General features: G+C 42.8%; 1 protein-coding gene across 11 annotated transcripts in view; it reads left to right on the forward strand.

The window, feature by feature from the left end:
* Positions 1-21,799, forward strand: part of MAP4K4 (mitogen-activated protein kinase kinase kinase kinase 4) — a 513,631-nt gene extending 491,832 nt beyond the window's left edge. For all 11 annotated transcript variants that reach the window (XM_069204415.1, XM_069204417.1, XM_069204419.1 and 8 more), the window contains 4 exons: positions 15,576-15,725; positions 16,872-17,031; positions 17,799-17,938; positions 18,634-21,799. In XM_069204415.1, the coding sequence (XP_069060516.1) occupies positions 15,576-15,725; positions 16,872-17,031; positions 17,799-17,938; positions 18,634-18,717 (534 nt within the window). In that variant the 3' untranslated portion in view covers positions 18,718-21,799. The remainder of the gene's footprint in view (positions 1-15,575; positions 15,726-16,871; positions 17,032-17,798; positions 17,939-18,633) is intronic.
* Positions 21,800-24,514: the final 2,715 nt, after the last annotated feature.

Genomic DNA, 24,514 nt, shown 5'->3' on the forward strand with positions numbered 1-24,514 from the left:
TCCAGTGGTGGGGGTCCCCTTTGAAAGAGTGGGTGTGGACATAGTTGGTCCACTAGAACCTCCCACAGCCTCAGGAAATATGTACATCCTAGTAGTAGGGGATCATGCTACTAGGTATCCTGAAGCTATTCCCCTTAGGTCGACTACTGCCCCTGCAGTAGCCAAGGCCCTCATTGGTATCTTTACCAGAGTGGGTTTCCCTAAGGAGGTGGTTTCTGACAGAGGTACCAACTTCATGTCAGCTTACCTAAAACACATGTGGAATGAGTGTGGAGTGACTTATAAATTCACTACACCATATCATCCACAAACTAATGGCCTTGTTGAGAGATTCAACAAGACATTAAAGGGCATGATCATGGGGCTCCCAGAAAAACTCAAAAGGAGATGGGATGTCCTCCTGCCATGTCTGCTTTTCGCTTACAGAGAGGTGCCTCAGAAGGGAGTAGGATTCTCACCCTTTGAACTTCTGTTTGGCCACCCTGTAAGGGGACCACTTGCTCTTGTTAAAGAAGGCTGGGAGAGACCTCTTCATGAGCCTAAACAAGACATACAGTGGACTATGTACTTGGCCTTCGCTCAAGGATGGCAGAGTATATGGAAAAGGCAAGTAGAAACCTTGAGGCCAGCCAACAACTCCAGAAGTTGTGGTATGACCAAAAGGCTGCACTGGTTGAATTTCAACAAGGGCAGAAAGTCTGGGTTCTGGAGCCTGTGGCTCCCAGGGCACTCCAGGACAAATGGAGTGGCCCTTACCCAGTACTAGAAAGGAAGAGTCAGGTCACCTACCTGGTGGACCTGGGCACAAGCAGGAGCCCCAAGAGGGTGATCCATGTGAACCGCCTTAAGCTCTTCCATGACAGGGCTGATGTAAATCTGTTGATGGTAACAGATGAGGACCAGGAAGCTGAGAGTGAACCTCTCCCTGATCTCCTCTCATCAGACCCTAAAGATGGCTCAGTAGATGGAGTGATCTACTCAGACACCCTCTCTAGCCAACAGCAGTCTGACTGCAGGAAGGTCCTGCAGCAGTTTGCTGAACTCTTTTCCCTAACCCCTGGTCAGACACACCTGTGTACCCATGATGTGGACACAGGAGACAGCATGCCTGTCAAAAACAAAATATTTAGACAGTCTGACCAAGTTAAGGAAAGCATCAAGGTGGAAGTCCACAAGATGCTGGAATTGGGAGTAATTGAGTACTCTGACAGCCCCTGGGCTAGCCCAGTGGTCTTAGTCCCCAAACCTCACACCAAAGAAGGAAAGAGAGAGATGAGGTTTGGTGTGGACTACAGAGGTCTCAACTCTGTCACCAAGACAGATGCTCATCCCATTCCTAGAGCTGATGAGCTAATAGACAAATTAGGGGCTGCCAAATTCTTAAGTACCTTTGACTTAACAGCAGGGTACTGGCAAATCAAAATGGCCCCTGGAGCAAAAGAAAAGACAGCATTCTCCACACCTGATGGGCATTATCAGTTCACTGTTATGCCCTTTGGTTTAAAGAATGCCCCTGCCACTTTCCAAAGGTTGGTGAATCAAGTCCTTGCTGGGCTGGAATCCTTTAGTGCAGCTTATCTTGATGATATTGCTGTCTTCAGCTCCACCTGGCAGGATCACCTGGTCCACCTGAAGAAGGTTTTGAAGGCTCTGCAATCTGCAGGCCTCTCTATCAAGGCATCCAAATGCCAGATAGGGCAGGGAACTGTGGTTTACTTGGGACACCTTGTAGGTGGAGGCCAAGTTCAGCCACTCCAGCCTAAGATCCAGACTATTCTGGACTGGGCAGCTCCAAAAACCCAGACTCAAGTCAGGGCATTCCTTGGCTTGACTGGGTACTACAGGAGGTTTGTGAAGGGATATGGATCCATTGTGACAGCCCTCACAGAACTCACCTCCAAGAAAATGCCCAAGAAAGTAAACTGGACTGTAGAATGCCAACAGGCCTTTGACACCCTGAAACAAGCTATGTGCACAGCACCAGTTCTAAAAGCTCCAGATTACTCCAAGCAGTTCATTGTGCAAACAGATGCCTCTGAACATGGGATAGGGGCAGTTTTGTCCCAAACAAATGATGATGGCCTTGACCAGCCTGTTGCTTTCATTAGCAGGAGGTTACTCCCCAGGGAGCAGCGTTGGAGTGCCATTGAGAGGGAGGCCTTTGCTGTGGTTTGGTCCCTGAAGAAGCTGAGACCATACCTCTTTGGTACTCACTTCCTAGTTCAGACTGACCACAGACCTCTCAGATGGCTGATGCAAATGAAAGGTGAAAATCCAAAACTGTTGAGGTGGTCCATCTCCCTACAGGGAATGGACTTTGTAGTGGAACACAGACCTGGGACTGCCCATGCCAATGCAGATGGCCTTTCCAGGTTCTTCCACTTAGAAAATGAAGACTCTCTTGGGAAAGGTTAGTCTCATCCTCTTTCGTTTGGGGGGGGGGTTGTGTAAGGAAATGCCTCCTTGGCATGGTTACCCCCTGACTTTTTGCCTTTGCTGATGCTATGTTTTGAATTGAAAGTGTGCTGAGGCCTGCTAACCAGGCCCCAGCACCAGTGTTCTTTCCCTAACCTGTACTTTTGATTCCACAACTGGCACACCCTGGCACCCAGATAAGTCCCTTGTAACTGGTACCTTTGGTACCAAGGGCCCTGATGCCAGGGAAGGTCTCTAAGGGCTGCAGCATGTATTATGCCACCCTAGAGACCCCTCACCCAGCACAGACACACTGCTTACCAGCTTGTGTGTGCTAGTGAGAACAAAATGAGTAAGTCGACATGGCACTCCCCTCAGGGTGCCATGCCAGCCTCTCACTGCCTATGAAGTATAGGAAAGACACCCCTCTAGCAGGCCTTACAGCCCTAAGGCAGGGTGCACTATACCATAGGTGAGGGTACCAGTGCATGAGCACTGTGCCCCTACAGTGTCTAAGCAAAACCTTAGACATTGTAAGTGCAGGGTAGCCATAAGAGTATATGGTCTGGGAGTCTGTTTTACACGAACTCCACAGCACCATAATGGCTACACTGAAAACTGGGAAGTTTGGTATCAAACTTCTCAGCACAATAAATGCACACTGATGGCAGTGTACATTTTATTGTAAAATACACCACAGAGGGCACCTTAGAGGTGCCCCCTGAAACTTAACCGACTATCTGTGTAGGCTGACTGGTCCCAGCAGCCTGCCACACTAGAGACATGTTGCTGGCCCCATGGGGAGAGTGCCTTTGTCACTCTGAGGCCAGTAACAAAGCCTGCACGGGGTGGAGATGCTAACACCTCCCCCAGGCAGGAGCTGTAACACCTGGCGGTGAGCCTCAAAGGCTCACCCCTTTGTCACAGCACCGCAGGACACTCCAGCTAGTGGAGTTGCCCGCCCCCTCCGGCCCCGGCCCCCACTTTTGGCGGCAAGGCCGGAGAAAATAATGAGAATAACAAGGAGGAGTCACTGGCCAGTCAGGACAGCCCCTAAGGTGTTCTGAGCTGAGGTGACTCTAACTTTTAGAAATCCTCCATCTTGCAGATGGAGGATTCCCCCAATAGGATTAGGGATGTGACCCCCTCCCCTTGGGAGGAGGCACAAAGAGGGTGTACCCACCCTCAGGGCTAGTAGCCATTGGCTACTAACCCCCCAGACCTAAACACGCCCTTAAATTTAGTATTTAAGGGCTCTCCCTGAACCTAGAAATTAGATTCCTGCAACAACAACAAGAAGGACTGCCTAGCTGAAAACCCCTGCAGAGGAAGACCAGAAGACAACAACTGCCTTGGCTCCAGAAACTCACCGGCCTGTCTCCTGCCTTCCAAAGAACTCTGCTCCAGCGACGCCTTCCAAAGGGACCAGCGACCTCTGAATCCTCTGAGGACTGCCCTGCTTCGACGACGACAAGAAACTCCCGAGGACAGCGGACCTGCTCCAAAAAGACTGCAACTTTATCCAAAGGAGCAGCTTTAAAGAACCCTGCAATCTCCCCGCAAGAAGCGTGAGACTTGCAACACTGCACCCGGCGACCCTGACTCGGCTGGTGGAGAACCAACACCTCAGGGAGGACCCCCGGACTACTCTACGACTGTGAGTACCAAAACCTGTCCCCCCTGAGCCCCCACAGCGCCGCCTGCAGAGGGAATCCCGAGGCTTCCCCTGACCGCGACTCTCTGAAACCTAAGTCCCGACGCCTGGAAAAGACCCTGCACCCGCAGCCCCCAGGACCTGAAGGACCGGACTTTCACTGCAGAAGTGACCCCCAGGAGTCCCTCTCCCTTGCCCAAGTGGAGGTTTCCCCGAGGAAACCCCCCCCTTGCCTGCCTGCAGCGCTGAAGAGATCCCTTGATCTCTCATTGACTTCCATTGCGAACCCGACGCTTGTTCTAACACTGCACCCGGCCGCCCCCGCGCCGCTGAGGGTGAAATTTCTGTGTGGGCTTGTGTCCCCCCTGGTGCCCTACAAAACCCCCCTGGTCTGCCCTCCGAAGACGCGGGTACTTACCTGCTGGCAGACTGGAACCGGGGCACCCCCTTCTCTCCATTGAAGCCTATGCGTTTTGGGCACCACTTTGAACTCTGCACCTGACCGGCCCTGAGCTGCTGGTGTGGTAACTTTGGGGTTGCTCTGAACCCCCAACGGTGGGCTACCTTGGACCAAGAACTGAACCCTGTAAGTGTCTTACTTACCTGGTAAAACTAACAAAAACTTACCTCCCCCAGGAACTGTGAAAATTGCACTAAGTGTCCAGTTTTAAAATAGCTATTTGTGAATAACTTGAAAAGTATACATGCAATTGAAATGATTCAAAGTTCCCAATGTACTTACCTGCAATACCTTTCAAACAAGATATTACATGTTAAATTTGAACCTGTGGTTCTTAAAATAAACTAAGAAAAGATATTTTTCTATACAAAACCTATTGGCTGGATTTGTCTCGGAGTGTGTGTACCTCATTTATTGTCTATGTGTATGTACAACAAATGCTTAACACTACTCCTTGGATAAGCCTACTGCTCGACCACACTACCACAAAATAGAGCATTAGTATTATCTCGTTACCACTATTTTACCTCTAAGGGGAACCCTTGGACTCTGTGCATGCTATTCCTTACTTTGAAATAGCACATACAGAGCCAACTTCCTACAAGCACGAAGGCTCGAGATGGTGTCAAAAAGCTCAGAACATCTCTACGTTGAAGAGGAAGAGATCATGCAGACCGCAGTCTCCGTTTGAGATTCCGACTCCGACCAGGAATCCGAGGAAGAAAGACCGGTCACAGCAGTACAGTACGTGAGTACGCCTGCCCCTGTACCATCTAAACCAAAATATAAGGCCTTGGGGACACCACTGCCGGAAGGCCATGGTTCGACCCGAAAGAAGACACCCGGTGACCAAACCCCCAGTTCGGCACCGAAAAAGGCCACTCCTCCGAAGCCATCGGAGTCGAACAAAAGCTCTGTCTCCGACTCGAGCAAACACCACTCTTCAGAGTCGAAATTTCGGAAATCCCTTTCGGAGCCCAGACCATCCACAACGCCATCTTTTTCGATACCGAAAAAGCCGGCTTCTGAGCTGAAAAGAGCAGGTTACACCGAGGAGCATGAACTTTCTAAGACACTCAAAGAAATCCATAAAACTTCTGAGGAGGACTCCCAAATATAGCCAATACTGGAAGTAATGGATGAAAGGCAAGCCCAGGATTCATATCCATAAAGAAACTGGCAGAATCTTAACTGCACCGCCTCTAAAACCTAAGAGGAAATTAGCCTTTCAGGAGGAATTGGACACTACACAGCCTCCAGCTAAAGTGCCAAAGACAAAGGAGAGACCACCACCTCCTCAATTTTCTCCTCCTCATTCTCCTCCTCATTCTCCTCCTCACTCTCCACACCTGCATATTTCTCCTCCTACCAGTCCTACACCAATGCAGTCACCACCACATTCCTTTGAATCGCAACAAGATAATTTGGACCCATGGGATCTTTATGATCCAGATCCCATTCCCGATAACAACCCAGACTGCTATCCCTCTAAGCCTTCACCACCTGAGGATAGTACAGGGTACAATCAAGTACTAGCTAGGGCTGCAGCGTACCATAGTGTCACCATGCACACTGAACCGTTAGAGGACGATTTTTTGTTTAATACACTATCCTCTACGCACACAACATACCAGTCGCTCCCTATGCTCCCGGGCATGCTAAAACATGCTGATCAAATATTTAGAGAGCCTGTCAAAGCAAGAATAATAACTCCCATGGTAGATAAAAAATACAAGCCACCTCCCTCTGATCCTGTCTATATAACTCAGCAACTCCCTCCAGACTCAGTAGTGGTAAGCCCTGCCAGGAAGAGGGCAAATTCACAGTCGTCAGGTGATGCACCCCCACCTTACAAAGAGAGTAGAACATTTGATGCTGCAGGGAAGAGAGTAGCATCCCAGGCAGCCAACCAGTGGAGAATAGCCAACTCACAGGCGTTGTTGGCTAGATACGACAGGGCCCATTGGGATGAGATGAAAGATATAATTCAGCATCTCCCCAAGGAACACCAGAAGAGGGCACAGCAGATAGTGGAGGAAGGGCAAGCCATCACCAATAACCAAATTAGGTCTGCCCTAGACTCAGCAGACACAGCTGCCAGGAGCGTCAACACTGCTGTAACAATCAGGAGACATGCATGGCTCAGGTCCTCCGGGATCAAACCCAAAATCTAACAAGCGTTGTTGAATATGCCGTTCAACAAAAAACAGCTTTTCAGCCCAGAAGTGGACACTGCAATTGAAAAAGTGCATAAGGATTCAGACACCGTGATGGGTGCACTATACACCACACAATACAGGGGACAGTTTCGGAAACCTCAGTTTAGAGGTGGATTTAGGGCTCAACCTGCAGAAGCATCCACATTGCAGCCAAAACCAGCCTACCAACCTAAATACCAGTGAGGTGGGTTTAAGAGCACATACAGAGGCCAGTACCCCAGAGGTAGAGGGAAATATCAAACATCTAAACACCCCTCACAACACACTAAACAGTGACTTGTTTCATTCCCTTCCGCTCCACACCTCCCCTGTGGGAGGAAGACTACAAACGTTCCTCACCAATTGGCAAAACATTACCACAGACAATCGGGTATTATCAATTATCCGCAATGGTTATTGCCTAGAATTTATACAAACTCCACCAAACATTCCACCAAAACCACACAAACTATCCACAGAACACATCAGTCTGTTACAGGAAAAAGTCAAATCTCTGTTAATCAAACAAGCAATAGAACCAGTGCCACAAAATCAAGTAGGGACGGGAGTTTACTCATTGTATTTTCTGATTCCCAAAAAGGATGGCACCCTAAGGCCACTATTAGAGCTCAGGACCCTCAATCTTTACATCCTGTCAGAACACTTTCACATGGTAGCTCTCCAGGATGTTTTCCCACTACTCCAAAAACACGATATTTGCATATACCCATCAATCCGGCGCATAGAAAATATCTCAGGTTTGTCATTCAAGGAAAGCACCATCAGTTCAAAGTGTTACCCTTCGGAATAACAATAGCTCCAAGGGTATTTATAAAGTGCCCAGCGGTAGTCGCAGCCTACCTAAGAAGACAACATATACATGTCTTTCCATATCTAGATGATTGGTTAATAAAATCAAACAGTCATACGCAGTGTCAAAACCATACGCATTATGTAAAAAAAAAACAGTATTTAGGAGCAATACTAAATACTCAAAAAGCACTAGCAAGTCCAAATACGCAGAGAATACAAGCATTCCAAAATATAATTGCACACATACAGACAGGTCAACAGTACACTGTCAGATTTGTCATGAAAATGTTAGGGATGATGGCATCATGTATTGCAATCGTTCCACATGCAAGACTAAATATGCGGCCCTTACAACAGTGCCTTGCACAACAATAGTCACAGGCATAGGGTCAACTTCAAGATCTAGTGTTGATAGACTGCCAAACATACATGTCCCTTCAGTGTTGGAATTTCACAAATCTAAACAAAGGGCAGACATTTCAAGACCCTGTGCCTCAGACCGTAATTACGACAGATGCATCACTGATTGGCTGGGGCGTTTATCTCAGCAATCACAACATCCAAGGACAATGGGATGCCCAACACAAACAGCTACACATAAATCACTTAGAGTTCTTAGCTGTCTTCCTAGCACTCAAAGCGTTTCAGCCTCTTCTCACTCAGAAGAGTGTCCTGATCAAAACAGACAACATGACCACCGTGTACTACCTAAACAAGCAGGGATGGACCCATTCGTCCCAACTCTCCCTCCTAGCTCAAAACATTTGGAAATGGGCAATACACAACCAAATTCACCTGGTAGCACAATACAGTCCAGGGATACACAACCAATTGGCAGACTTTCTCAGCAGAAATCATCAACAAACACATGTGTGGGAGATTCACCCTCAAGTACTTCAAAAATACTTTCATCAATGGGGAACACTGAACATAGATCTGTTCGCCACAAGCGAAAATGCAAAAGGCCAAAACTTTGCATCCAGACACCCACATCCCCTATCCAAGGACAATGCTCTATGGATCAATTGGTCAGGGATATTTGCTTACGCTTTTCCCCTTCTTCCACTCATTCCATTTGTAGTCAACAAATTGTGTCAAAACACACTCAGTATGATACTCATAGCACCAATGTGGGCACGTCAACCGTGGAACACAACATTGTTAGACTTGTCAGTAGTACCGCACTCCAAGCTCCCAAACAGGCCAGACCTGTTGACACAAAACAAAGGGCAGATCAGGCACCCGAATCCCAACACACTCAATCTGGCGATTTGGCTCCTGAGGTCATAGAATTTGGGTATTTACAGCTATCATCAGAATGTATGGAAGTGATTAAGCAAGCAAGAAAACCCACTACTAGACAGTGCTATGCTAACAAATGGAAACGATTTGTATATTACTGTCAATCTAAACAGATTGCCCCTCTTACAGCATCAATACAAGATATTGTATGCTATTTACTTCATTTACAAAAATCTAATTTAGCATTCTCTTATATAAAAATACATCTTACTGCAATTTCAGCATATTTGCCAAATGTACAGCACAGCTCTTTATTTAGAGGTCCTGTTATCAAAGCCTTCATGGAAGGCTTAAAACTCATCATTCCACCCAGAACACCGCCAGTTCCTTATTGGAATTTAAACATAGTGCTTACGAGACTTATGGGCCCACCATTTGAACCTATGCACTCATGTCAAATGCCATTCTTAACATGGAAGGTTTCCTTCCTAGTCTCAATTACATCATTGTGAAGAGTCAGTGAAATTCAAGCTTTCACTGTTGAAGAACCATTCATAAAAGTAAACAGACATAAAGTTGTACTACGAACTAACCCTAAATTTCCACCAAAAGTGGTATCACCTTTTCATATTAATCAAACAGTGGCAGAAGTATATGCACAGCATGTGAATTTGCAGCAGAATATGCCGAGAACAGATGTACACTTACTAGAGCTGCTCTCCGCCTAAAATTGGGAACTTCCCAGAGTTCTCCTTTGTTTTTTGCATAATTTATGCGTCACTCTAACCCTGAAAGGGCCTCAGTTGGAGCTATTACTCTGGTAAACACTACCCCTATAAAGTAATTACATTCTAATTCCTGCAGAGACAGTACAAGCATGTTCAACCTGGGAGCCACCCGCAGACACTGTTAAAAATGATCTTGTACAGAAAGGACCAGACTGCTGTGAGAAGGATTCAGCCACTTCACGTCGAAGGGTGGACTCTCCAGAGCATTGAGACACATTTTTTTGCTCTTACGGAGGAGTCAGAAGCCTCCAAAACAAGTCTAAGTTCAAGTGCTAGCAACTCAGTTAACGATCTCCAGTACTTTTCATCAGGCGCTTCTGGGGTGTCTGAGGCACACTCCAGTAGTGCACTTGAAGAAGAACCAACCAACATTGTTAAGCAAGTGTAACACAGGCAAAAACGGCGAGTGGGAAGTTGTTGGAAAAAAAAAAAAAAAAGACTGAGGCACAAGAACACCCCAGTGCCTAGGGCCTGGAATTGGGACTACTCTGCAATGAGACAAGTCTATCTGGAGGACTCCACTCCTCAACCTGTGTTAACTATTGGGGAGAGTAGTCAATTGACTCCTTCTCTTGGACGGGGAACCCTTACGTGGTCTGATATATAAGTCACAGTTGGTGGAATGGAGGGGAAATTAAGGGTAATACATTAATGGTGTGCGGTCATTACGCTTATGTCCAGTGGTTAGGTGCCACACTACTCTCCCCTTCTGGTGTCACGCTTCCGTACCAGGGTTCAAATGAGAGAGATTCTGGCTCCCTGGCATTAGTCATCTCCACGTACGAGAGGGAGTGATCAGATGATATGCAGTTGGCTTGGAGCCGGAAGTGTACGAGGACAAAAAAGAAAACCGTGCAGTTGAAAATCGCTTCCATTAATTGCTTCTTATGCACGGAACAGATGCAGTGAAGTTATTGTATAATTCCACATTTTTCAAACAAAAACATGTCCTTATTTGTTTAGGTTGTCATATGAATAAGCATTCCAAGATTTTGTGCACGACAACAGATTTGATCCCAGCATTACAAATGCATATCCTGGTATTAGCTTGAATTACGAGCCGGGTTACCCCCCTCTCCTTAGCTGTAATATCTGGCTTCCTTGTTGAAATCCTGGGTAAATCTCCTACGTACAGACCAAAAAGTATAGGTGCCAAAAATCAGCCCTACTTTATTCCCTTCTACATAGGAATTTGGGATAAAAGTTTTCCTATGCCATCGCATTCAATATGAGCCTAGTTGCTAACATATAATGTTTGCAAGACAGCAAATAGACCAAGGCAGCATTTTAGCTCTTTAAATTAACCCTCAAAAAATGTATTTGAACCAGATTGAAAGTTACCCAGAAGTCCACAATGGAGCAGCATCAAATATGGTGGTACCTCGTTGGACTGCCTAGCAATTATCTAAAGAGCAAACAATGGTCAGCTATTGAATAATCTCACTCTTTCTTCACATGGGATCAGCCCTCGCTCTGTTTCCCAAATTTATAATTGTTGAAGAATAATTGTGACATAAATTTTAGGGATGTTAGCGAGAAAAGCAGAAGGAGATAATTAGAAGGACCAACTTTAGTTCCTTTCTTGTGAATAGGTTTAAAAATGGCACTTCGTATTAATCAGTAACTGTGCTATTAACTGTAAATAGCTGGAAAAGGGACAAAAAACAACCACTCACCACAAAGGTTTAGCACTAAATATAACAGCTGTTAGATCGTTAATTCCCCTTCTGCTCAAGATGATTTCAATGTTGTCCACATTTGTCATTTCCATTAGCACAAGACCACAAATGCATGGGGACAGTAAGTTAACAGTTATTGATCACTCACTTTTGTAAAGATGCAGCAAATGAGAGGCCCAGCTTGCTTTCGGAAAAGTATATTCCAAAGAGCTAGGTGTTGCTTTTGTTTCACTGCTACCCAACTGCCAAAATCACTTTGAATCTCCTTGTAAGATTATACTATTAATTTCCTCCCGGCATATAAAATACAAATTGTTTCCTCCTACTAATCTACTAGTCAAATTTTAATATTCTCTTTTGACTGCTTTAAAATCATTAAAGTGCTCAAAGTCTTTACATCTGTTGTAGAACCTGCTTTTAAACGCTAGCAGCTTCTTAGTTTGAAGAACGCAAAATGAAACCAGCTTTTTTTTTTTTTTTCTTCAATTTGGCTACATCTTCTTCTGGTCCCGGTCTTGGCTCTAGTAAAATTCATCTTTAAACACATCACACTTTTGCATCGTGATTTAGGATGTCACCAGAACCTCTCAATCTCAATATTGGGCAATATTATACTATTGCTCATTACGTAGCCAGGGTATATATATTAATGTATGCAAGTGTGTGCGTGTTCAGTCCCTATGATAAGCCATTATGCAAGGAGGTTCCTCAAATTATCCACTGGGACAATAATGATGTAGTTGCCTCGGACCACTATCCAGTTAGGGTCTCTTCCCCTGATGACACTGCAGCATATCATGAGGTAGTACAGGCGGGTGGCATCATACCATACAGTGAATATGTATTTCATTCAAGAGGAGGATGCTTTTCTTATGGAGACACTCTCTAAGAGTAGCCAGTCCATTTCCACCCTATGCTCAAGGGGATGTTAAAATATGCCCGTGAGAGCTTCCACAGATTACGTAGAGGCCGGATAAGTCACCCATTGAGTGGCAAAGACATCTAAGCCTACCCACTGACCCTATGTACATCAGATTCTATATCAGACCTGACTCCCTAGTAGTCCACACTGTCTGCAAGATTGCCTCCACCAAGGTGACTGGCAAAGTTCCTTCTCCAGGTGAGGAGAGTGAAAAGATGGTTGCGGCAGGCAAAAGGGTAGCAGTAGGAGCAGCTGCTCATTTGCAGATAGCCAGTTCCGTTGCTCTCCTATCTAAATAGGACGGGGCACAATGGGAGGAAATGGAGGTGCACCTTACGCACCTCCCTGAGCAGTTCAGGAAGATAATTGAGGAGCTGGTGTTGATGATCTTGCCCTCTGACACAAACATCTGTTGCCCCAATCACATTCTCCTGCAGTGTCAAACCTAGTGTTGTCCTCAGGCGGCATACCTAACTCTGTATCTCCAGGTTCAAATCCAAGGTGCAGTAGCCTCTCCACAACCTCCCATACAGTGGGGAGAACTGTTGGGCCACAGGTTGATGAGAGGCTCGAAAAGGTAATGGAGGATACATAGGTGGCTAAATTCATGGAGGCTCATTTCGGAAGCAGCAGTCCAAAACGGGAGGGGCCAAAACCACCTCACATGAGCTGCTGTACTCATACCAAAGTAAGCAACACACCTACTGTCACCAGGACAGTAGGGGCTCCGATAGAGAGAACAATAAGGGGGTGGGGGGTAAAGGAGAGTGCAGCAAGGGAGATTTCCCATTTCCTCTTGTGATCATACAACACCCGTTGGGGGAAATTACATGATTTCCTGCACTCTGACAGGAAGATCACATCAAAAAGAAAAGTCCTAGCCATCCTCCTACCCGGCTACTACCAAAATCTACATTCCACTACCTATCGTCCCACCACCATCATGCACGCTCACCAACTAACATCTCTCCCTTCTCCAGAAAAAAAGTATACACCCTTCAACAAAAGGATACAGAGAAAGGGTGTTCCTTAACACTAATAGACCAGTTTATGCTCTCGTTACGTCCTCATTTACAGGAAGGATGGCTTCTTCATGGCCATGCTTGTACTTGGGGTCCGCAACTACTGTTTCATATCCGAAAATTTGCGAATGACTGTCCCGCATGAGGTTGTTCCCCTCCATCAACCCACAGATTACATGATGGTGCTCTGTTTTAAGGATGTTTATTTCCACTTTCTCTTCACCCTGCCCACTGGAGGTACATTTGTAATTAGTAGACAAAACTACTGGTTTGAAGTACTTCCCTTTGGAGGTCACCATGGTCCCAAGGGTCATGACCACGTGTCTGGCAGTGGTGGCAGCTGACTTGCCCAGGGAAGGGATTCATGCCTCCCTACCTTGAAAAATTGGCTGATGAAGAGAAATATCAGGCTATAGTGTTGAGCACACACTCCAGTGGCGGTTTGCTATTTGGATTTATCAGTGTTTTGTTTTTTGCCATGTTGTACAGCAGCACATCTCCGGTGTGCAGCATGGTTGAAAGTAAAAAAAAAAAAAAAAAAAAAAGCGCTATGACATGTGGCATTTAGTTCCCTTTGATGTAGGCAATGTCACGTAGCCTCGAAGTGCTGTCACCTGCCTGCACCTGTGTAGCTCTGAGTGCACCATGACTCTTTCCCGGCTTTTCCATTTGGTTATATTGGGCTGTGCCATTTAATCCTGCGCAGGGTAAATGTGTATAGTGTCCATATAATGTAATGTATCTTAGTCGTGTTCTTTGCTAGAACAGGTGTGATAGTGTCCCAGATAGTATCCTTTGTGCCTCCTGCCTCTTCTGAGTAGAAATAGCTATGTTCCCAGCCTCAGCTCACTTTCGCAATTCGCTTTTCAATGTAAACATGTGGGGCATTCAGGCACTTCCACATCCTGTTTATCCAACAGAAAACCCAAGTCAACAAATCTGCACGTAGTATATTGAGCCTTAACAACATTAGCACATTGATACTCTTCTTTCAAATGAGATGTCCAGTTATAGTTGTATATGTTTTAAAGACAATCTCCCTGAAGTGTTCAATTAATCATAACACCAACGCTATATGGGGGCTGCACACACAGACCCACAGAGAAGCACATGAATCCTCACCTTCATCATCTTTAAGGGATGAGGGAAATTGCAGGTATTTTCAACATGTTTAGAACTTTTGAAACAGTCATTTTGAATATTGCTGCCTAACCCAAATGCAAAACTACTAGGGCCTTTGAGTGCTTCATATTGTTAAGACAATTATGACTTTGAAGGTTTGCTCTGATGTATTTGTCTTTATACCAAGCAATAATGTAACTATTTTAATAAATATGGAGTCTAGCTTTGCAATGCACCTTCCTCCCACCTCCTGGAGAAGAGCAACCATTCTTCCTTTGGTATGCATTCCTCAATGTTTGCAAAATTTCCTCATCGCATTGATTAGTTTTGGCACTAAGGAGAGCAACTAAGCCTTGCACTATTATGAAGTCTACATAAAGGGCAGTCCCCTCTTCTTGGCCCTCTCCCTGATGAGTAACATGGACAAAGCTCACTGTTAGATACATAGTAGATTGATCTAGTGTAACTGTGCCCTGGTGGCACCTGTGATGAATCGACTATCCTACATTTTTATAACCTCAAAATCTTCCACCAACCTTTGTTTCTTGTGTACGTTCCCAAAACTTGCAATGAGTAAAAATGTTTGAAAATTGTTGGAGAAAAGGGAATTGATTAATTCAATTTTGTGCTGTTTAGCTGATGTTTTTCACCTTTTCAGCTCTTCACCCATCAATGCAATTGTTGACCTAAATGCTTTTTTGATGTTTAAAGGGAATTAAATGTTTTTGTCTTTATTTAATTTTATTGAATATCCTATTAAACAATAGTGCATACTACTTTATAGTTCCCAGAAAAGATGGTAATTTTGATACTACATCTGGTAAGTAGTTTATCCAGTCCACAGAAAAATGTGAATGCCAATTCATCAGAATAATTAACAGATATATTTAAATTGAATTTTTGCAGGATGATCTTCTTCCTTACATTTGGAGAAAAGTGATGATGTATTAACTTGTGTTCCTTTTGATTTTTAGTTTGTTACAAACCTTCACTGATTTTTCTTGAATTTCTCATGGTCTAGCAAAATCACGAATTCATCTCAATCGACAGTGATGCTGAGGGCTTGTTTTGTGCCACTTTGAATAAGTTATCTATTTGGAAATTAAGGACAAAGGGAGATTTTGTTTTTATCTGTTCCCTTGGTAGATTGTTTAGCCAGCATTATTATGTTTACTTTTTCGAATCTGTATGAAAGGATCCTGGCAGATATATTGAATTCCTATTAAATTAATACGCTTTTCGTTTTTTTGTATCTTTCAGTCTTTTGGAGAGTTGATACACAGGCCATTGCTAGTAGACCTTACAGTGGAGGAAGGCCAAAGGCTAAAAGTCATCTATGGGTCTTGTGCTGGTTTCCATGCTGTGGACGTGGACTCAGGAGCCGTGTATGATATTTATCTCCCAACACATGTAAGAGATCAAAATTTAATATTCTTTTGATGTTTTAAGTGTCAGTCACGCTTCTCTCTATGATATGTTTTCTTTAGTTGGTTACATTTTCTGGTTTGAATCATTATTTGTTTTTCAGCCAGGACTAAAGCAATAATGACTGCAGAAGAGCAATAATTTTATATATAAAGTAAATTATTGGAAATCTGTATTTTTAGACATCTGTGTTAACTGTGCTCAGACAAAAGTTTTAAATTCTTGTTGAATTCACTCCTCTAAAATGTATTTTACTTCTCAGTTTTTGATTCCGTAATGCAGATGGAAATACAATAATCTAAAGGTTACTTTGTGAACAAGGCACTAGAGTGTGTCGCCATGGCATACATTTTAAGAAGAGATGTAACCACGTATAAGCAAACTTATATTTATTAGTTGGCTTAGTTACAAACGCAGAGTTTCCACTCTTTATTTAAAAAATATGCTGCCCATTGCTTGCGAATTACTATAAACTTGACAAATTGAGTTTTAAATTGTATATATAAAAAAAAAGGTTTGGCAAACCTCTTGCTAAAGGGCAACTGTTCTCATGTAGGCACTTCACACCCTTAAGGAAGCATGGCTTTAGAGCCGCATAGTTTCACAAACCAAATCCCTGTTATGCAGTTAGAAAGTATGGTATTCTTTTGTATTTTGCCTGTGATGTATTTCATCGAATTCAATTGAGGCTAGATTTTTAACAGTAGTTGAATTAAAAGCAATGTGTTTTGTAATTGGTCTACTTTGACAAGTTAGAGTTCCAAATTACTGATTCAATAAATGATCATTAGATTCAAGAGTTGTTAAAAAAAAAAAAAATTAAAAAAAATGATTTACATTTCTTGGCCCGCTGGTCATTGTCACAGTATGTAAGAAAAATAAGTGATCTGTCCAACTGTAAATTAATGTTTTGGCAAAAAATAAAATGTTCCCGCCCATATTCTCGTTCATTTTTTTTGTAACACTCACTTAAAACAAAAACTTTCCATTCTTGGCACAAAGCAATCTTTACTTAATACTGAAATAATTCTGATGGCTATAGGCGTCATTGAATGTACACATTTTTATTTTTTCCAGTCAAACAGTTCTGTTATTGCTTCTCAGATTATTTTTTCGGTTGTCCTTTTCTAGATACAGAGCAGCATCCAACCACATGCAATCATTATTCTACCCAACACAGATGGTATGGAGCTTTTGGTTTGCTACGAAGATGAAGGAGTTTATGTTAACACATATGGAAGGATCACCAAAGATGTGGTTCTGCAGTGGGGAGAGATGCCAACATCAGTTGGTACGTTTGCAATTCTTTAGCTTACATGTGACCGGTAATGTAGTGTTTAACCAGTTTTTTTATAGTTACATTTGCGGGTTCGTGTACCTTTGTAATGGCAATGACCTTATGAAGTAGTATCAAATGTCTCCCCATTTTAAGGTGAAAAAAAACATTGAGGAAGTATATCCAATAGATTCCATTAACGTATATGAGAGCCAAACCTAAATTTATTTAACATTCTCCCATTCTCACTTCACTTTGACTTATGTACATTGTGGAAACCTGAAATTCATACATGTGGTACCCAGTTTTTCAAGTCGTTATCCTGGAATCTGTTTTGAAACCTTCAGGGAAGCACATGAATTGTTCTGAGTTACTAGGCACAGTTTTTGGGAGTTTTGTTACTTCAGGGTCCATTAAGTTTGATTAATGTATTTCAGAGACCATGAAGTATACTAAAGTGATTCAGAAACCTCCTTCAGCTATTGATCCTATTGTTGTTCAGATTTTAGGCAGCTGACTGCTGTGGGTTGGGAATGTATCTCAGCCAACATCAATGGTATCACATTTATTAAAAAACTAAAACTTCTGACCTTGCCGTAAGAGAACTTTAAGTACCATGCCTATTTATGTGATTGCTGAAATCTCCAGTAGAAATGTTATGTTTGGGGGGACGGGACAAAAACCTTGTTGCAACTTTTTTCCTGTCTTTAACATAATTGTATACTTTTCTGATTGCCCTTGAAGTCTCTGTGTACTTCAACTTAATTATTTTGTTTTTTAAGCTTACATTCGTTCAAACCAGATTATGGGCTGGGGAGAGAAGGCCATAGAGATTCGATCAGTGGAAACTGGGCACTTGGATGGTGTGTTTATGCACAAAAGGGCACAGAGGCTGAAGTTCTTATGCGAACGGAATGACAAGGTATGTTTTATTGAAATGTGAAAATCCTATTGGTAATACTGTCTTGTGAATCACTTGCACAGTATTTTTGTTGGAAGACTCAAATCCTTATTAAATAAGTGTGAAGTTCCAAAATGAAGAGTTTGAAATGAAACCAAAAATACGATGTGTAAACTCAAAAAATTTACATCTCTAATTTTTGTACTGTTGGTAAACGTACATAAAACACACTTTATAACTTTATCATTATAGCAGATGAGTTTGTCATGTCTGCTTGTGGTCCAATGTAGACCTTGAGCGAAAGGGTAAAAAATAAATGAACTTGTATTAGCTGCCCTCTTTTTCAAAATACCTTGTGCTTGTCTAGTCCTTTTATTGGGATTCAGCAGAGTTAGAAATATTCTGAAGGGAACTTTAACTTGGGTGTTCTTATCTGAAGTGAACTGCGTATCCCTCCAAAATTACCTCAACTCTATCATAATGTGCTTCTCCCTCAATGTGTTTGAGGTTGTTTTGGCAAACGTGGTTTTTGTAGCTCACTAGCTGTGTTGCAAGAGGGGTAAGTATTGTATTGCAAGAGTGCCTGTTGCTAATCATTTCAGTATGTCAAATCTCTGCATTTTTGGGTAGCAGGGAGAACTTGAGAAAAATAGAATTATAAATTTGTAATCAGTCATACAACCCTTACTCCAACAATTTCTTCCCTTTCTTGGCAGGTTTTCTTCGCATCCGTAAGGTCTGGCGGGAGCAGCCAGGTTTATTTCATGACCTTGGGACGGAGTTCTCTTCTCAGCTGGTAAGAAGAGTAATGGAAACTGCGGGCGCACCGAAGTCCTCAGGATCTTCATAACTTGAATAATTTGCAACTGGAGTGCAACCTGCGCACTGATGCTACCCTTCACTTAAAGATGCACCTGGGCATCGGAAATCAATTTTTTTTTATCGTTCAGGCTGCAATGCAGCTGGTGCTTTCGAGATGTTACTGTCGGGTGCTACAAGTGTTTTAGATTTGGAATCACGCAAAGCGAAACAGAATATTTCTTTTTCCTTTTCTTACCTCTGACCCTCAACTCTGGAAATATCTAGACTGTGAATGACACTGATGGTTAGCACGGGAGGTATGGGAAAAGCATGCGGATCATGAAAGGAACTTAAAAACGCAGATGCTATGACCCGTGGAGCATGGGATTGAAGGTGAAAAGTAGAGTTTGCACATGAGCAGATGACCTGACCTACTGTGTGAACAGTGTAATCACTTGACATTTCTTTACTGTGATATGATAAAGTGTGGACAAAAAGAAAGGGGGAGGTCCAGTAGTTAATATTTATAAATGTGAAAGAAAGAAAAATTTGCAAGACTCATATTTTTTTGAGTGAGAGAAAGATAATTTTGGGGTAAGAGGGTAAAAAGGTCCTTTTTGTATTTTTTTATTTTTTATTATTATTATTATTATTTTTTTCTTTTTAGAAACCTGGTTAAAAGCTGTAGGCCATTTTCTGTAACACCAGGTTTTGCTAAAACTCATTCAGCCGATTAAAACGTTAGTTGAATCTCTGCAAAAGGATTCTGTGTAGATCAGAATTTGTTGTTACAGTATTAGCACTGCCTCAGTTAAAGGTTTAATTTTTATTTAAACCTGGAAGTGCAACAATCGTTTTAAAAAGCATGTCTGCACCCGGGAGAGGGAGAAAAACATCCAGACTATGCCTTTTTTTTGTGCCTACCTCATTGTTTTTAAAGCATAAAATAAGAGGTGGTTTTGTTTATATGTTTCTTGAGAACACGGATGTGTCATCTGAAAACCAAATCATCTAGAAGAAAATGCTCGACTGTTAACGCAGGAGAAGGGGGTAGCCATTGCGATCATAGAATGGCCTTATGATAGTGGCAAGTAACTGACACATGAACTTCAAATGATATCATGGTTTGGGACAAAACTTAGTTTTTGTCTTTTCCTACCAAAACATCAACAGTGGCAGATTGATACATTTTACCAAAAATAAAAAAAAACACACAAAAATACAATAGAAATTTCATTCTAAGAAATTTGAATTGTGCCGCAAGATGGACGCTATGCTATGCTAGTTTTATGAACTGTTAAATGTTGTAGGAAGCTAGCGGGAATGCGGGGGTGAGGAATATTTCTTTTTAAAGAATGCAATGCACTAAACTATTTTAAGAATGTAGTTAATACTGCTTACTCATAAAATCATATTTGTGTTTAGGTGGAAGTTCCCAGTTCTGAATTTTTAAAAATACAAATAAAATGGTCTTTTTTTATTTTGTTAGAAGATTTAGGCATTTGTGATAAATGTCTTGACAAGAATACCTTTGTTTAATGGCTACATGTTAATTTTTTGAGACTCCTTGACTGTGTAATCTATTGGTGATGTAATGATGCACATTGTCTTGATGATGCAGCCATTTTTCGTGGGGTACTTTGTTGACAGCTGCCTTAAGCTGTTCATTTTGTGAACAGTCTCATTTTCTCTTACACAGTCTTTCTATTCTCATATGGACTTTGTATTCTGTTCTCCAGTCTGCATGGCATGGTGATTTATTTTTTCCCAATTTGCAATCATCCAAAATTTTATTATTTTTTGACTAGTCACTAGATTGCCAAAAAGAAGAATTCAACAAATGCACAAAGGTTTTCTGGTTGTCGGGATGGGGTATCGAAGTGACTAGGAGTGTGTTCATGTCCAGCCTGCTTAAGATTTCAAAATTAGATTACATTTCACAAGTGTTTAGGGCATTTGATTTCCTTTTACAAGTTATTGGTATTTGTGGATGCATCACCCCATACACATGGACTTAAATAAAAGTTTTGATTTGTGAAAGCCTTACATTTACGTCTGAAAACTAGTTTGAAATGTTTTACTGCTAATTCTGTTATTATTTTCAATCCCGCTGAAACCTAACATTGACATAGTCAGTATAACCTATGTTAGTAAGGGAGCTATGCACCTTTACTGCCCTTGGCTTGTAAAGAGCTAATGGACATAGAAAATGTTAAGAAAGTTTTGGATTAATGATGGACTGTACTGCTAGTCCTTTGATGTACAACAGGCCAATTTTGTTCTGCTTTTTGATCTTGTATTGTATACAGTAGAATTCATGGAGCCTTCCACTGGGTCACATGCTTGAAATATAGTTCTTCTCTTTTTTTATTTTTTTCTGCCTTGGAAGCGAGGACTCGTTCTGCAGTTCAGTAATGGCCTGTTTGTTTAGAGGTCCACATCTTCTGGTGAAGCTCCCAACTGGAGTAGGCAAGTGTTCCCAGCCACCCCCCAACCACCTTGGGACAACTACTAACTGCTCCCACCTTCAGAAGTGCCAAGGTGTCAAAACTGCAAATTAGAACAGTATTACAAAAAACCACTATATACTAAATGACTTCTTTCAGAACCATGTTTTTTTACGGGAGGCCCTTTCCTAGGTCTAGTTACACTTAATTATTTTCTGTATTGTTCAGTTGAAGTAACCCCAATTGTATGACTGCAGTGTTGTTATTTTTTATCTTATGCACATAATATGTTGGAGAAAATGTTTACAGAAATTGTTTTGTTACACTAACGTGCATCACATATTTATGGGTTTTTAAAGTGATTTTTGTGTTCTATTTAGTTTTTTCATATTAATAGCAGTACTTTACATTTTGTGATTAATAAATCCAAACTCTGCTAAGGTAATAAAATGACAAACTGCATTAAAAAAAATCTAATTTTTAAGCTGCAAAGCAGACTGGTGACAAATAAACATGTTCGGCCTTCTTTCTACTTTATTTTTATTTGTTGCAGTGCTTTCTAACTTATGTCTCCTGTGTATTATGGAAATTCTTTTCCCCCCATTTTTCCGTAAATAAAATCAAAATGACACCAGCTGCTTTGCAGTATTTTGTTTACAGCCTCTTGTGTTTCTAGTTGGCAAATAAGTTTGTCCTTGCATCAGATGTAAACCACCATTTCTGGTTTTTTTCTATTCTTGTTGCTTCCTTCCTTACCCATCCTAATTCTCTGGTTTACTTAGTGTACCGTTTCCTTTTTTTTTTCCTTCCTTTACGTCTCCTGATTTTATTTCTTCTTACCCCTTTTTTCTCTTTTTATCTCCACCTTTTAGTATTATCCTGGTCAGATGTATGTCACTGATTCGGGCAGAAGTGTTGCTACATAATGTATTTCAGAGCAGAGGAGGCTAACGAGAATCTCTTTTCACCTAGTCGTAAAGAAAGATTTAGGGCTAAAAATTAAACAAATTATTTGAAGAAAAAAAAAACCTTACAGCAAAGGTTAGTTTGAGGAAATATTCCAGAGTACAAATAATTCATTTAATTTTTAGAATTATTTATTGCCTGACCCGCAGAATCATAATTTCCAAAATGAGGGTTCAATTTAAATTCCATTTAATTGGATCTATTTGCTTCGGGTGTTAATGAAAACTGTTTGATTGTGGCATGTGTAGCTGCACATAAACATGCCGTGCATACCTCTGCTATCTAGTTTTGGGCTTAGACGTTTACAACTGTTTTTTTATTTTTTGTTGTTTTTTTAAATAATTTTTTTCTTTAAGGAGGTCTTTTTGGTTTAGGTGTCTTAGTGGTATTGCACTTGAGCATGGACTCCACTGTTAGGTTCTTTACTCTCAGCGGTGGGGTTCAGACGTGTTGTTCACTGCTCCTGTTTGATGCCTCGTTCAATTCTTGCCATCCTCTCGTCGGTACCTACACATAATCCTTCATTCATCAGTTACCACCATCAAGTACCTTTAACTCGGTGTCATTTTAACACCCTCGAATCTCAACTGCTTGGGTTGAGAAAGGTCTCCATTTTGTTTTGGTCCCAGTTGTTGGATCAAGTATCCGAGATCCGGCCTACAACCCCTGTCTCCTCACCACCGTGAGGACTCCTGTTCAACATACCTTCTGAACCAAAGCACCCTTTGTATCCCCTCCGCCACAACGTATAAGCGGGAGGTGAAGGAGACTCCAGACATCTTTGGAGACCTGGAGGAATTGAATGTCAGAGGTGGATGCTCCAAGTGTTGCAAAGAAGGTGGCCTTTTCCCCAGGAAGCGTCCGTTCCAAGCAGAAAACTCTGCACCTCATAAGAGGAAGCGGACATTTGAGGAGACCATCGACCCACCTGCATTTCCAGCCCTCAAAAAGCCAGAGACATGACAGAACAAACTATTACCTGCTTCCTGCGTATCCCCCTTTCTTCCTACACATCCCCCTCCTTTCCTGGCTGCTTTTCCCCCTCCTTTCCTGGCTGCTTCTCCCCCTCCTTTCCTGGCTGCTTCTCCCCCTCCTTTCCTGGCTGCTTCTCCCCCTCCTTTCCTGGCTGCTTCTCCCCCTCCTTTCCTGGCTGCTTCTCCCCCTCCTTTCCTGGCTGCTTCTACCCTTCCTGTCCTGGCTGCTTCTCTCCCTCCTTTCCTGGCTGCTCCCCCCTTCTACTTTCCTGCCTGCTCCTCCTTCACCTCCAGCTGTATCTTCTGTCTCGCGTCTTTCCTGGGTCACCAGAGCATATACCTAGAAGTTCTTCTAATTCGGGGATGGGGACAGTCCTAGGCTTCCTCATGACCCATATGACCACCCTCATGTTCCACAGAGATGGACCTATGGATGATTGATGCTGAAACCCCGCCCTCCCTGCGGGCACAGTCCCAGATCTGTACCTTACTAAGCCATCACTTCCTGGCAATGTCACTTTGTACCATGAGATCTTACACAGAGCTGCCACTTTCTACATTGTAGAACGCCATGTGCAGCAAGAGAAGGAGGATTCCCTTGTGGAAATTCTCTCCTCCACCCAAAGCTCCCTTCAATGTCCCCTGATGCTTATGGGTGTCCTCAAGCCTCTCTCTGAGATTTTCAAGGAACCAATCAATGAGAGAGTTATCACGTCTAGGGTGGATACGAAGTATAATGCCTCCCCTAGTGACCTTTCATACATCCGTAGCCAACTGACTCCTGACGCTTTTGTGGTTCATACAGACATAAAGCGTGCCAACACTCGGGGCACAGGTGATGCACCTCTTTCCGCGTCCCATTGGAGAATTGCTTATTTGATTGGCTTGCTCTCCCAGTAAGACAGTGCACACTGGGATCAAATGGTGAACCTCGGAGAGCATCTCCCAGTACACTATCGCAAGAAGGGGTAGCAGTTAGTGGCAGAGGAGAAGATAATCTCAAAAACTAACATCCACTGTGCGCTGGATGCCACAGATACAGCCACTCGCAGCATTAAAACTAGTATTCTGCTGAGCCACCATGCCTTGCTGTGTGTTTAAGGCTTTAAACTGGAAGTACAGCAGCATCTGCTCTATTCTTTTTAATGGTCAGCATCTCTTTGCCCCCCCAGGTAGCTGAGATGCTTTAGAAAATCAAAAGGGCACAGAGACAGCAAAGGCCATTGGTGCCCTCCAAGCACAGGTCCCCAGAGGTTCCACTCAGCGCTCAGTTTTGTGGTGCATCCAAAACCCCCACCCCAGAAACCTCTCATCTCCACAAAGCCAACACGGCAGTCCCCTTGCAGGGTTAGTACAGGGGCGATTATACAGGCAATAATGAGAGTTAAGGGTGCCACCCATATGTGAAC

Source organism: Pleurodeles waltl, chromosome 8, assembly GCF_031143425.1.
Source record: "Pleurodeles waltl isolate 20211129_DDA chromosome 8, aPleWal1.hap1.20221129, whole genome shotgun sequence".
Lineage (NCBI taxonomy): Eukaryota > Metazoa > Chordata > Amphibia > Caudata > Salamandridae > Pleurodeles > Pleurodeles waltl.